Below are 14,549 nucleotides of genomic sequence, written 5' to 3' on the forward strand. Positions count from 1 at the left end.
ACATTAAACTAAACAATATTCTTAGTCTACCCTCTATTGAGCCGAATCTTATTTTGCTATTCATAACCGTGAGAAATGTAATAAAATCATTTTAATATTTTTAAACTTGGGATTTTTCTTTTATTTCACTATTAGGTCACTATTTGAATCTCAATTCTATCATCAGGCCAAAAAGCTAAACGTGGCCTATTGGTCTTTTCGAGACTGTTGGCTCTGTTTACCCCGCAAGGGATATAAACATGATTATGTATATGTATGTTAATTCAAATAATCGTCGCTTCCATTCATTTAACTCCCAGACTCTTAAGGACTAATTTATAAAACAGCAACGCCTACTGATTATGTTAAAACAAACAACACCTTATAAAGGTCTTTTGGACGCTAATTATGGTGTAGGTGTTTTAAATTATACATTAAATTAATTATATCTTATGCATGTCGTAAGTTCTACACTTTGAAAATATTTTATATGTTTAAAAATGTTATTTTCATGCTGTTTTTGCGCGGTCTGAGAATGCAACCAGCCCTCGTAGAACATAGAAAAAAACTATCGCTGTCCTGTCTCACATCATAATACAAAGCGAAACTGCTATAGTTTTAGCACACACTGACATTAGTATCGCTAATATTCTCACGTCTCTGAAGATGATCCCGCGGCGCGCATTGGACGCATGGTCCTGAATTCTGGATCGCATAAGTCAGGTTTACATAACCTGCCTCCCATCTAACCTCCACAACCGGAGGAGAACCTTATGGCGTAACCATACATGCTGCCGGGTTTCCCGTCAGATTTAGACTGTCTTAAAAGATGTTATAGCGGCCACCAAGCCTGGCATGCGTAAATGCGCCATAATATATATTGAATCTTGGTTTAAGTTTATATGAAAAAATACGTCCCACATACTCAGGCCAAATCCTATGCTGTATAGGATGCATTACTTGAGGCACTAGAGTTAATACTCTGGTGCCTCAAGCAATGCATCCCATACATGACGAGACTGTTACTAGCACTGGCATTAGACAGACATATACCTACTAACTTATGGTTTAGTTGACAGCTCGTCAATTTACGTATTTCGGCATTATCTTAATACGTCGCATTATCACGTCTCTTACTTAACTAGACGACATCTCCTACTTGTCTCATGCTGTATTTCGTCACTTTCGCAATTCGTCCGACGAGCATGTACAATCAAGTTTATAATTGTTAACCATTTTTTCCTATTAATCTATTGTATGCTTCTCTGAGGATATTTTATGAATCACATTATCATATGTAGTTAAAATATATATCAAAACTAGCAACAAATTATTTCATTCACATGTCACGTATACACATTTAAAAAAAGTTAAAATGGTCACATTTTTTTTGGACTAAAAGTTGTTAAAAGTAGTTATGAAAAAGTACCCAAGTTGATAAGTTCGACATTGTATATTTGTTTTTCTATTTTACAAATTATTTTTCTATGTGGTTTTACTTTTGAGACGTATTTAATAAATAGTTTGCGAACTACCAAACCTTTTGCATAACTACTTTCTAAGACACCTTTGGGTATTCAAACTGAGAACCCAAAGGATTCTAAAATATGTTAGATATTTATTTGTAAAGTGCGGGAGATACGTACTGTGATGTTAACTTTAGAACTTTTAAAACACATCTGTTTTCCTCACATTGATACAGATATTCAACCCGGACTTTAGAGTAGGTACAGTTTGATAGAAGTAAGATAAGTCGTAATATAATATATTTTCTAATATCGTTAATAAATCCTGTTTACTTAACAATGGAACTAAATAAATGAAAATGGCATCAATAAAGTCTACATAATAGTACTCAACGCATCTTTAAGGCCTCCATCTTTTGTCACGTTAGTCCCTCACAGTGCAATAAGCAGTCGTTAGCAATGTGTTATTGCTCACTTTAATCTCAGGCGTTCCTTGCTAACGACCTAAACAACTCAAATTGTGAAAATCACCTTCACACGACAAGGTGATATGAACGAAAAAAATTACTTTCGCATTTCTTAGTATGTATTTATATTTATATGAGACGAAGTGATTCACGGAAATATCAACGGCGTTATACATGGGCGAAGTCGCGCGCGTACACTAGTATCTAATATTATTATAAATATAGAAGTAGGCTTTTTGTTGCTTTATTAACTCTGTACACTGTGAACTGATTTGATACGACTCGATAATAAGTAGTTTGTCACGAACACTTCAAATTTTTTACAAAAGTAGTGATATCAAAACCTAAAAACTGATTTTGATGCCCTATGATGTTAAAAAATCTATTACAGATCCCACATTTTAAATTTAATCAACATCAGACCAAAAGAAGATTTTTTCGCCTCAAGTTGATTAGTACATATTATGATTATGATTATACCTTGGAAAAGGACAGTTCTAAATTCCTGAAGAAACTATTAACACGACTTATAATCTGTAGTTCAGAAAATATTTCTGATAAAACGAAAAGATACCATTCTGTACTTTCCAAAGTCAGCATGCTCAAAAAGAAAAAAAAGCCTATCTACCTGCTTCACTGTTTCAAAATAACATGTTTGTAACACACGAACTATCGTTTCGAATCTCGAATTCCTCTAACGTTAATTCGGAAAACCAAATGAAAGGCATTGGTTCGGTTTTGGGTGTTCACATTCGATCCCTTTGGGAACCGGCGTGTTAATTATTGGGCACGGCGGCGGGAGGCGAACGACCGAAATTGCAGCGTAAACATATCAGTTAGCGGGTATTAGAGTGTCTAGTGAATGTAGTTATTTGAAACTTGCGTATCATGCATACCTACATATAATCACGTCTATATCCCTTGCGGGGTAGACAAAGCCGACAAAGTTTATCTCATAGTCATATTGTACGACATCCATGGGAAGGATGGATTGGTCCTATTTTTTTTTCCTATTGGTGCCGGGAATCGCACGGCACATAACCGCATCATCATATCACACGTTTTAATACTAGACATAACCGACCTCAATGAAATTGCTTAGATACATAGTGTAGAGTAGGTACAGTGCGGAATAGGGTACTTTTCACGCGAGCGGAGCAGGGGGCGAAAGCTTCTTTAATAATAACAATGAGAAGAAAGGACATTCTATATCAATTAATATTTGAAAATAAAGGTACATTTATTCACATATCGGGTTTTTGCAGAGTAGACGGATCCAACAGTTTCGAAAAGTCAGATAACGATTCAGATTTGTAGTGACACTCACACAGAATACGTAACGTTTCTGATAAATTATAAGAAAATATGTGTCTTCATACCATGATAATTTTCTACAGGACGGAAAATAAAACAAGTATTTATTAATTAGGTATGCTATATAATTTAATTTTTTTAATTTTCTGTACTTAAAGCCTTGTTGGTACGAACCTAATAATAACTACTAACTAAGAACTAAGGTGTTTATTGAAATAGATACAGTACAGTTTAATGTAGTTATTCATAGGTATTATAAGAATTGTAAGTAATAACTTTGCTTTGCCTTATCTACAAATAGTCATCTATTTCTTTAGAAGGTAATTTTAAGGTAAAATATTAAATTCACAAATGTCTTTAGTTAGCGCTGGTATTTTGTGAATTTTTCAAAATTGTATATAATGTGTAAGAACTTCGAACAATCTGTGAACAAAGAATACAAATTAATAACTCTTCTTAGCTGTAATAATGTTTATTTTCAATTATAAGTACAGCCTGAGCTAGCCCCAACTGGAGTAATGTCAAGGCTTTCATTATGGAATTAATAGTTGACGACACTATATTTAATGTAAAATACTTCTAAGAATAGATAAAATTCTTAAAATTTTTTTTATGCTGGCCTAGGCTATAAATATTCTATAAAAATGTAATCTACTAAATTCTTCCAGACACTCTTATAAGTACATGGGAGACAATATATATACTTTTTTATTTTATATTATTTACCGAAACGAAGGTGTTATTAGACAGCGGTATCAATGCGCCAACTGTTGGTTTTATGGGATACTTGATTCTTTCCATAAATATTATGAGGGTTCGGCGATGTTTCACAGAAAAAGAAAGCCAGTCCGTTGCATATGAGAATTCCATCAACTTATCACTCTAAAAAAATCAAGTAATGAATAGGCTAGTTTAATAATTGATTGATTGTTTAATACAATTACCAAGTCAATTCATTTAGGTATTTCTCACATTAAATATTTTTAAAAGATTGTGGTGTTCATCAGATATTGTAAGGTTTATTAATTAGCTAAATTAAACAACAACATAAGACAGGATGGACTGAATAAATTGGTAACCTTGATATTTCGCGGATCAACTTGTTTCTTTTTTACAAGTTTAGTTTTCATGAGATTGATATGTTTAGTGCATTTAAAAAGTTGTGCTCAAAATTATGTTCTTCATGAACTTACTTCATAAGTAAGCTTACTCCCATAATAACAATAAAATAATAATTGTATCAACATGCACATTATATAAAATACCATTGAAATAAATTCTAATGATGCTGGATCAGCCTGAAAATAACCAAACATGTAATGATACCGTAATAGTGCAGCTGTTAAATAGTTTTTAGAATGATTTTTCCACTCACTATACTTTTCATAATGAAACAAGCTTAATATTTCAAACTTTTTCCTACAAGAGCAATTTAAAGAACATAGCTAGTAATCAGCCTCTTGATCACTTTAAGTTCGGGATCTGAACTTCACGCGTCCAGCTATCTATTCTGATGTCAAAGCCCGCATAATAACGGCGAAGTGACGTGAGTAACGGCTGGAATGACAGGTCTATAAATTCTTATTAGTAGTATTCTTATGCGTGGCATAGCAAACAAAATACATGATATCTTATTTTTTCTTATCGGTGACCGATCAAGGCAGCCTGCGGTAGCCTACGATGGTCAAATCTTACGAAAGCCCGCCGTACCGAGAAAAAGGAAGAGTAAGTAAAGTGACTAGCTAGTCAATAGACATACCGAAGACCGGACAAAGATGAGAGAATTGTTAGAAAACGGAGCCGGCTAAGGTCAAATAATAGCGGTTGAGGATGCAACCGGGAACACAGAAATATGAATGAAGTAAATCATAATGTTAGTACTTTGTCCTGGATTGCTCTGGGGAACCCGAGGTTTACTTATTCAGAAATTGTAAATAAACTACTGTTCAACCATGGCGGTGATTGGGAGGCTAAAAGTATCACAATACTTTTAGCCTCCCAATCACCGCCATGGTGAAATATCTCGCTCTCTTTCTAAGCACCTGCATGCGTTTCTATCTTCTTATACTCACGGTCGTCATAGTATAAGCGGAAGTACATAGTATCAATCCACTGCTTACAAATTGGTAGAAAACTGCGTTCCCAAATATATCTTGTACTTTACCAGCCATCCTGCAGGAAGAAATTTACCATAGTTGTGTACCACCAGCTACCAGCGACTACGCTAGTTTGCTAAAATGTCATATTATAAGAAAAGCTTTTTGTCAATTAGACTTGCAGAAGTAGAATTATGAAAAATGCATCAAGTGACAATTGGAGACCAAAATAGAAAACACCTACACAATTTATAACCACATATGCATTGTCTTAATTAAGAATATTTTATTTAATGAAACTTATTTCTAGTGCGTACTGAGTAAAAAAATTTTTGTGATTTGTTCTCTATTCATGTTGTATTCATTATCTATTGTCAATTCATGTTGTTAAAAACATTATTAATGAAAAATTGTATGTTTATATTCTCTTAAATCTTACGTCACTATTTCTCTATGGTGGATGATTATTTTTTTCAATTTAGTCTCCAGAATATCTGAGAAATGAGCAGACGATTTTTTCTTTTCTAGCTCGCATTTTGCTACCAGACTTTGTAGATCCAATCTGTAAAGCAAATATCAGCTTAAATAGTTTTCTTTATTAATATTGAAGCCAAATAAATTTTGTTATTTGTTTACCTATTCTCATTTCTCAATATTGCTAAAAGGTAGTACATACATAAAATTACGCCTCTTTCCCGGAGTGAAGGCAGAGACTACATCTTTCCGCTTCATACAATCCCATATAACTCGCTTAATCCATATTCATAACTCTCTTCATGCAAGCTCGTCGGTTAAAATAATCGTCAATAAAACGATAAACAGGTTTCGTTAATATATTTTAGAAAGACACAATGCTTACTTGATAATAGTTATTTGTGTTTTGCATTGCTCTAAAAAGAAAGCTATTAAACCATCAATCAATGAATTAGCGATGGCGAACATCGATATTTGAATCCACATGTAAAAAATTGTTACGTAGAAGCTGAAAAAAGGGATATGTACAGCAAGTAAATATGTTCCTCATCTGCTATCAATAAAACATATCAAGTCGATATTCCTTGCGGGGTAGACAGAGCCAACAGTCTTGAAAATACTGATAGGCCACGTGCAGCTGTTTGGCTTACTGCTAGAATTGAGATTCATATAAGTGTGACAGGTTGCTAGCCCGTCGCCTAAAATAAGAATCCCTTTCCTTTAGCGTTTTCATTCGTCGTCTTTTACGAAATCCATGGGAGAGAGATGGAGTGGTCCCATTCTTTTCCTATTGGTGCCACCACACGCACCACACACTAATATTATAAAAAAATAATATGTTTGTCATCTAAATTAATATCATCAAAATTATAATTTTTGTCACCTTTATAAAAAGGTGACAAAAGTAATAATTTTTTTTACTCAGTTCGAAAATAAAGATTAGATTATAAATAATTTTCTAAAATACCTACTAAAATTTAAGTTAAAATAAACAAAATAAAATTCAGTTTATTTACTCATAATACGGGATATTATGTTTTTATTATCTGTCAGCCGAATAATAAAACTCATCTAAATTAGTCCATCGCATAAACCATGACAGCGTTACAAAAATATTTCACATTTACAGTAAATGCTGTGAAAAAAAACTCACTGAGGATTCTGATCGGGATTATATGGGAGCCATATAGGCAAATCCACTTTTCCGTTGAATCGTTCTAATATCGGTCGAATACTCCAAAGCATGCAGGTGAATAGTCCCATGCAGTTATAAAAACCCACCACTAATAAGCTTTCGCGGACAGTATTCATTAGAAGAGGTTTATGTTCCATTTCTCCTTGGTTAAAGATTGGCCCTGAAAAAGTTCCTACACATATACCTTTTATTAGCTTTTATCCGCAGCTTTGTTCGCGTTATAAATTAAAAAGATTCCGCGTTGTCCGATATCTTTGAAAGTTTCAAGAAAGGATAGTAGCTTATGTGTGATCTAAGAAAGTAATATGCATTCACAAACAATTTTATAAAAATCGGTCCCATGGTTTTAACCGTGAAAGCATTACAGACAGACTTTCGCGTTTACGAGTACATCTATCTATACTAATATAAAGCTGAAGAGTTTGTTTTGTTTGTTTGTTTGTTTAAACGCGCTAATCTCAGAAACTATTGAACCGATTTGAATAATTCTTTCACTGTTAGATAGTCTATTTATCCCGGATTTCCTACGGGAAACGTCAACAATGCAGGTGAAAGTTAAATGAGTCGGCCATCTGCGAGCTTTCCACGCGAACGCTGCGCAAACCAACAAAGATATAGTAAAACAATGTACTGAAGATGTGAAGTACTCATTTTTTGCCACAAAAAAGTCCGCGAGAACAAATATCTATCTCTTAAGGTTTACTTACAATAACCACTTTTATGTTCATTTTTTAAGATTGTTTTTTCATTATAAACATAAGTTATTTTGAAACCAATTTCCTTTAATTCAGTATTAATCCTTATCCAAATAAATATGTTTATTACTTTCGGCTTTTCATGTAGACTAAAATTGCCATTTACAGTATATAAATCAGACGAATATGTTTTGAGATATAGTCGTTATAAGCAATTTGCAGCGAAACATTTAATACGGCGAACCAGCGTTCTTTCTAATACGCGTGACCGTGACCTATTAGCAGCTATAATTGATAAAGCCGAGGAGGATGTTTGCAAAAATAAATATGATGCCCAAAATAACTATTCCACGCGGACGAAGTCGCGGGCACAGCTAGTCTATATAAGCACAGATAAGGTACGAAATTCAGTGTATTAACCTTTTGTGATTTCGATAATTTCTTCAATTTCGTCGTGCTTAATCCAAAGAACAGCTACTTTGTATAAATAGTCTGTCACTGTAAGGAACAGACACATAACTTCCGTAACTTTCTCTGGTTCATGGCGGTTCTGAAATTAAACAAAATTTAGTTTAAAAAATTTTTAAATCCATGATAGCATTGGTAAAATTAACTTTTTCATTATAAACTTATACCTGTACACATTATTACATAAAATCACGCTCTTTTCCGTGGTCCCTACTCACTTTATATGAAACCTTATTTCATAAATTACATTCATTCATATTTTTTAACATTCATTCATGTTTTTAATGTAGACAATGTGCATTTGTCCCAATTTAGATTTAAGAGATCTATATTTGTAAAATGACGTCCGGTGAAAACGCTGCAGAGTAGTTTGTTCCACCGCTTCTTCTACATATGCGCTTTGTAAGCGGCAGTAGTTATAATTAGATTTAAGTGATGTGACGTCAGGTGTGACGACCAAGGTGATACCTTGTATCCAATTTTGAAAATAAATCTATTCTATTCTACACGATTAACTTTATTTATTTTTTAAAATTATATAAAAATCACGATTATAATATAATGTGTGATACTTAACTACGTAAATCTTTAAGGCCTGCTGCATAGAGTATATCACGGTGCAGCATAGAAAAATGCATCCATAAATCCTGTGAAACCTTTTCTTAATGTTTGATGTTTCTGGATTCAAATGATAAAGCCCACACATTTTTAGTATATTTAAATGTCTCTGTAAGCTTAAATACGATAACTGTGATTCCATTATGAAATATTTGAAAAATATAACCAGTATTATGTGATTAAAATATCTTTAAAATTGTTGTCTTACGTGTGTCTTACACCGTTTGAAGGAAGAGATTAATTTGAAATTTGTAGCGACGACTTAGAGGGCTATTGTTATATTGTCACGTCGTACTTAATTACATTTCAACTCATTTCAGTTAATTTGCGATTTGTGGTATTTAATGACAGGAACACCGTAGAAATGATTTCAATTTACCTTGACACACATGGTGTTTGGTAAATGAATGCAGAAACTGTATGATTGATGAAAGATCAATTGCATGATTTTTTTAAATAATAAGAATAAAAAAGTATGATAAATTGTTATTTATTTTTCTAGATCTTTGTCGCAACTCTTCATTTGGTCCAGTCAAAATGGAATAATAAAAAAAATAAACAGTTGGTAGATGCTGTACTACAGCGAAAACAACAAAAATCACTTCCATTTTGCATCACTTTCCAATACTTATGCTTTTCCACTAACGCTTAATGATCAATAACCCACTATTATATTTAAAACTAGCGACCCGCCCCGGCTTCGCACGAATGCACAGCTGATACTAAATATATCTCTATTAGAACTAACTAAAGGACCGCCCGCAAAGCGGCTAACTACTTAAGTCTTGTTCACTTCGCAACGGGCCGTGCAGCAGAAATCGTAATATTTTAATTTCTCCACAACTTCAAAACCAAACGTCCAATTTTAATCATTCAAAGACCAAATATTATCTACATAAACTGTACTTACTGATGAAATATTTATTTTGATAAGGATTAATAGCATGAGTAAAAAAACGCGTTTAAAGGTAGACCAAAAAAAATTCAAGATTTTTAAATAAAAATGTGGTTGTTGTGCCTCACTGGACATAGATAGGTATAGTGTGTCGCGGACTTTTTTGTAGTTATTTATAAGATCTACAATTAGTAGTAGTTTAGGCAGCGTATGCAAAATAAGTAACTTTTTGGTTGATTTTTTTCAGTTTGTGTCCGAAAAATCCAAATATATTACGGAACCCTATTTTTTTCCAAAATAAAATATAGTATATGTTACTTGTGGATAATGTAGCTTTCGAATGGTGAAAGAATTTTTAAAATCAGTCCAGTAGTTTTTAAGCCTATTTATTACAACCAAACAAACAAAGTTTTCCTCTTTATAATATTAGTGTAGATAAACAATCAATGGAAAAATATTACAAAGCGAATAAAACAGTGTTTGGATTTCTGCCTCAAAAGTCAATAAAACTATGCATGTTGTGTTGTTTATATTTATAAGGCTCTTTTTTAACATTGATGTAGGTCTTTATATAGGGTGTCCCAAAATTTACGCAAGATTTGAATTTGCCGCCATTTGTGCAGTGAAGTGTTGGCAACCCTGAAAAAAAAGCAATTTGACAGCTAACAGTATAGGGTTATTAAAAATGGAGCGTTACTCGATAGAACAACGTGTCTTTATTATTAAAGAATATTTCAAAAATAGTGAAAGCTTGGCTGCAGTTCGAAAATTTCATACAAAAGTTCGGAGAACCCACATGTGATTGTCGAAAAACAAATGCATTCACAACGCGTGACTGTATGGTGTGGATGTTGTGCTGGAAGCATTAATTTTTCAATTAATCTCTTCACAGTTGACAAAGTTAAAACACTATTCCGACCTTATTTTGTATGAAATTTTCGAACTGCAGCCGCCAAGCTTTCACTATTTTTGAAATATTTTTTAATAATGAAGACACGTTGTTCTATCAAGTAACGCTCCATTTTTAATAACCCTATACTGTTAGCTGTCAAATTGCTTTTTTTTCAGGGTTGCCAACACTTCACTGCACAAATGGCGGCAAATTCAAATCTTGCGTTAATTTTGGGACACCCTATATAAGCTAACTGATTTTATAACTATTTATGAGATTTTACACAGAAATACTGTTCTCTGATCTCAGTAACGCAAAATCTAGATCAGTATTAGCCTTATAGAATGAAAGGAATAGAAATGACAAATAATTAAATTATCTTTGCTTATGACTATGAGGCTTGAAGTGGTTATTGTAATCTTCCAAAAACCACTCGTTATTTAAAAATATCTTGTGTACAATTAACTTTTTATCATAATATTATAACATCCCTGTTTATTGGAAACACAGCTCTATATTTATGTCATGTCTTAAGTAGCCATTTAAATATATCTAGTCGATATAAAGCGAGTGATACAAACATGTAATTATCATATCAATTCACTTTATACACAAACGATGCCAGAATAAGTTATGAATTGACTATGTTACTTTTATTTGCATGTACATATGTTGGTCTCGTATTTTAAAGCTACGAAGATTACTGTTGAAAAAAAAGGTATATTTAGGATGGACGTTCAAGAAATGAACGTAAGAAACCTACTGGACATTCCGGTAATAAGACCTGACGTGCCGAGAGGGTTAATTTTTAACATTAAATCGTTTAACAAAAAAAAATCAAGCGACGTCGCCTGTGGTACATACGAAGTCGTGCCGGACAAGTTTATAACACTCGTAACCGTACCTGTACGTAGGATTTATAAAGATAATGTATACCATTTTTATTATCGGTTCAGTATTTCCAATGATTACCCCTTATAAAACAACGATCACTTATGACCACTTTAAATTAGTTGTAGTTCCCACTCGTAGGAACTTCCAGAAAAAATCCTATATAATTTCTAAATAAGAAATAAAATAGGAAATAGCCTATATCAATTCAAAAAGTCTATTCTATATATGTTCCAAATTTTATGAAAATCAGTCCAGTAGTTATTGAGTTTATTTGTTTCATATAAGAATATAAATCTTTTCTCCTTATTAATAAAAATAACAATTATTAAAAATGTATCTTTCAACAATGTACTTATACATGCACGCCATGTCGACTTAGCCATTGGCTGATTAACAGTGTGTGCTTTAGTTAGCCTCTCATTCGATGTTACTGAACTTTGCATTCAATTTGCAAGTTGGAACCAGCTCACCGATAGTCGGAGGGGAATAATTTGTTTAATGAGACCGAAGCTTAAATCTAAGCTTTGACTGTTCATGTTAGTTGCAGGGATGTTTCTCTATCTACGTTCTAGAATAGACAATTTATTGAAACTTTTCAAACTTACAAACAAAGCAGGAGTGATGTATAGAAACGTTCAAGAAATGAACGTAAGAAACCTACTGGACATTCCGGTAAAAAAAATCAAGCGACGTCGCCTGTGGTACATACGAAGTCGTGGTGGACAAGTTTATAACACTCGTAACCGTACCCGTACGTAGGATTTATAAAGATAATGTATACCATTGTATCCTTTGGTGGTCTATGATAGTCAAGACTTATAAGTCTTGACTATCAAAGACCACCAAAGGAAAAATCTTCTAACAGGCTAGCTGTTACCGTAACTCCGACGATGTTGAGTCGGAGGTTGTATTTTTGCTCCAATTCCAATTTGTGGAAATTTTGCATACACGATTTAGAATAATCTACTGCGATTGGCTCAACTTTGTTGTAATTGTTCTTCATTTTGTTAATCCTTGTCACGTTGCATACCATTTCCATTTTCAAATGACTTTACGTTAGTACTGTCAAAGTTAAGTAACTGTGGATAAGAAGGGTTAAGTAGGTAGGTACGCAATATTCTTAAAATTTCGACTCAGTGCCCGCAGCACATTTACATATAACCCCTCCACATAAGAGGCGTGATGATAATAGTAATATGATACTCGTAGCTAGGCAGAGATTACTGAGAGATTTCTATTTGAATCGATCCCTGCATACATCTTTTGCTTTATCTTCATTCAATTTAGAAAAATAAAATTTATTTATAAGTATATATATTTATATACTTATATCTAAACTTCTAGATAAAAACAAAAGTAGGTTTACATAAATTAACTCAGAAAGTATAAGAATAAAAATCAGATCTTGAAATGAAGCTGAAACTGTGTAGGTAAAGTAAGTTTCAAGTTTCTCAGCTCAGTCCATTTCACTGCGATTCGTGTCTCCATATATTAGCAACGTTATTACTCCCGCCTTCGGATTAGCACAAGAAAAGTATCTAAGAAAGCTTTTAAAGAAAAATTACGACCGAAATTTGATAAACGCTGTTTCTTTTTCTTGTCATCAATAAAGATGTTTTTAACTTTCACAAAGCTTTCGGATTTCTAACTTTTGTTTTCGTCCATCGGTATCCATTAAGCGTCGGCATAGAGTTTCCTAAGAATACGATTTAAATATTCATGGGCATTCCCTATATGTCAGTGAGTTTCGCCAAGAAATGTCAGTACAGCCTATTTTCAGTGACGGGAACTTTTTAATGACTTCGCTCCATGAAGATCATGGATTAAGTTGAAGCGAGAGGGATTATAACAATTTTTTTCACAAGTTTACGCTAGTCATTTTCCTAATTCTATACATATATACGTGTATCATATATAAGAATCGTATCGTAAGGTATACCTACGAGGTGGACAGAGTCGACAGTGTCAAAAAGAATCGCAAGTTATGTCTAGCTGGATGCCATGATGGAATTGGGATTGTGATAAGTAACCCAAGTTAATAATCCTTTGCCTTTTATAATCTGCACGGGCAGGGAACCAGATGACACAGAATACATTTTTTTTTTCGCCACTATTCTTTATAATAACTTACACTATATATTATATAGTTTCGCTGAAATGGTGCTTGCCAAAAGTCTTAGCCGCAACCTATGAACGCATTCCGTGAATGTATTTTACATCTGTGATATTTTTCAAAGTTTCTAAACATAGACCCTGCAATACACGTAGCATTGTTATCATTTCGTTTGACGCAGGTAATGGTTCGCATTCACCGCGCACGTGCCGCGACATTCATTACCTTGGCTAATTAAACCCGGTGAGATTCCGACGGCGCCTCGCAGACTTCCCGCTTCTTCGGGAAATTTAAGTGGCATTCATCGCTTTACAAGCGGAATTACGTCGAGAAATTCATATTTTGACGCGAGCCGTATCGCGGTGAGCTTATTTTGAAGAATTTATCAAAAGATTTAGTAACTTTATAGTTAATAGGGTTACTGAACAAGAGAGAGTTAACAATCTCAATCACACTTATATTGCAGCGTATTACTGTATTCATTTCTCAGATGTTGATTTTGAAAATCGAGTGATACCAGGCTAGTGTTCCGCTCAAGACAATAACTAATGTGAAACCTATTTTATATTTACAAAATTATTATTCATATTAATCTATCTTTATAGGATTAATCTATCTTTATTATTAGGCAAGGATGTGTTGCGTCACCGTGGCTGTTCAACCTATTTATGGATAGCTGTTTGACAGATTTGAAAGAGTCTAAAAGTGGATTAAGGATGAATGAGTTACTCGTCAAATGTCTGCTCTATGCCGACGATCAGGTTATACTGGCGTCATCAGCGGAGGAGTTACAGGAGATGGTAAACTGTATGCATGAAGCTTTAAAAGAGAAAGGAATGAAAGTGAACGTAAGTAAAACTAAAACACTGGTTTTTGAAATGGAGAAAGAAATGACAGCATGTAATATTTTGATTGGAGGAGAAAAAGTGGAGCAAGTGAAAGAGTTTGTATATCTAGGATCAAAGTTTACATCAGATGGCAAG

At 33.5% G+C, this 14,549-nt stretch overlaps 1 protein-coding gene across 1 annotated transcript; it reads right to left on the reverse strand.

The window, feature by feature from the left end:
* Positions 1 to 3,583: 3,583 nt before the first annotated feature.
* LOC132902172 (odorant receptor Or1-like) lies at positions 3,584 to 12,456 on the reverse strand. The gene is made up of 9 exons (XM_060946254.1): positions 12,331 to 12,456; positions 8,107 to 8,236; positions 6,950 to 7,151; positions 6,182 to 6,304; positions 5,762 to 5,884; positions 5,299 to 5,398; positions 4,420 to 4,524; positions 3,953 to 4,108; positions 3,584 to 3,649 (listed from the first exon to the last, which is right to left on the reverse strand). The coding sequence occupies exons 1-9, from the start codon at positions 12,454 to 12,456 to the stop codon at positions 3,584 to 3,586; spliced, it is 1,131 nt and encodes a 376-aa protein (XP_060802237.1).
* Between the last annotated feature and the right edge of the window lie 2,093 nt (positions 12,457 to 14,549).

Source organism: Amyelois transitella, chromosome 10 (assembly GCF_032362555.1).
Source record: "Amyelois transitella isolate CPQ chromosome 10, ilAmyTran1.1, whole genome shotgun sequence".
NCBI classification, from domain to species: Eukaryota; Metazoa; Arthropoda; class Insecta; order Lepidoptera; family Pyralidae; genus Amyelois; species Amyelois transitella.

Excerpts from the sequence above, each read along its gene's own strand:
- LOC132902172 (XM_060946254.1), bottom strand. The coding sequence starts at position 12,456 with ATGAAGAACAATTACAACAAAGTTGAGCCAATCGCAGTAGATTATTCT. Across the intron at positions 6,305-6,949 it reads AATCCCGATCAGAATCCTCA|CTTCTACGTAACAATTTTTT; the intron begins GTGAGTTTTTTT and ends CCCTTTTTTCAG. Across the intron at positions 5,885-6,181 it reads ACACAAATAACTATTATCAA|ATTGGATCTACAAAGTCTGG; the intron begins GTAAGCATTGTG and ends TTTGCTTTACAG.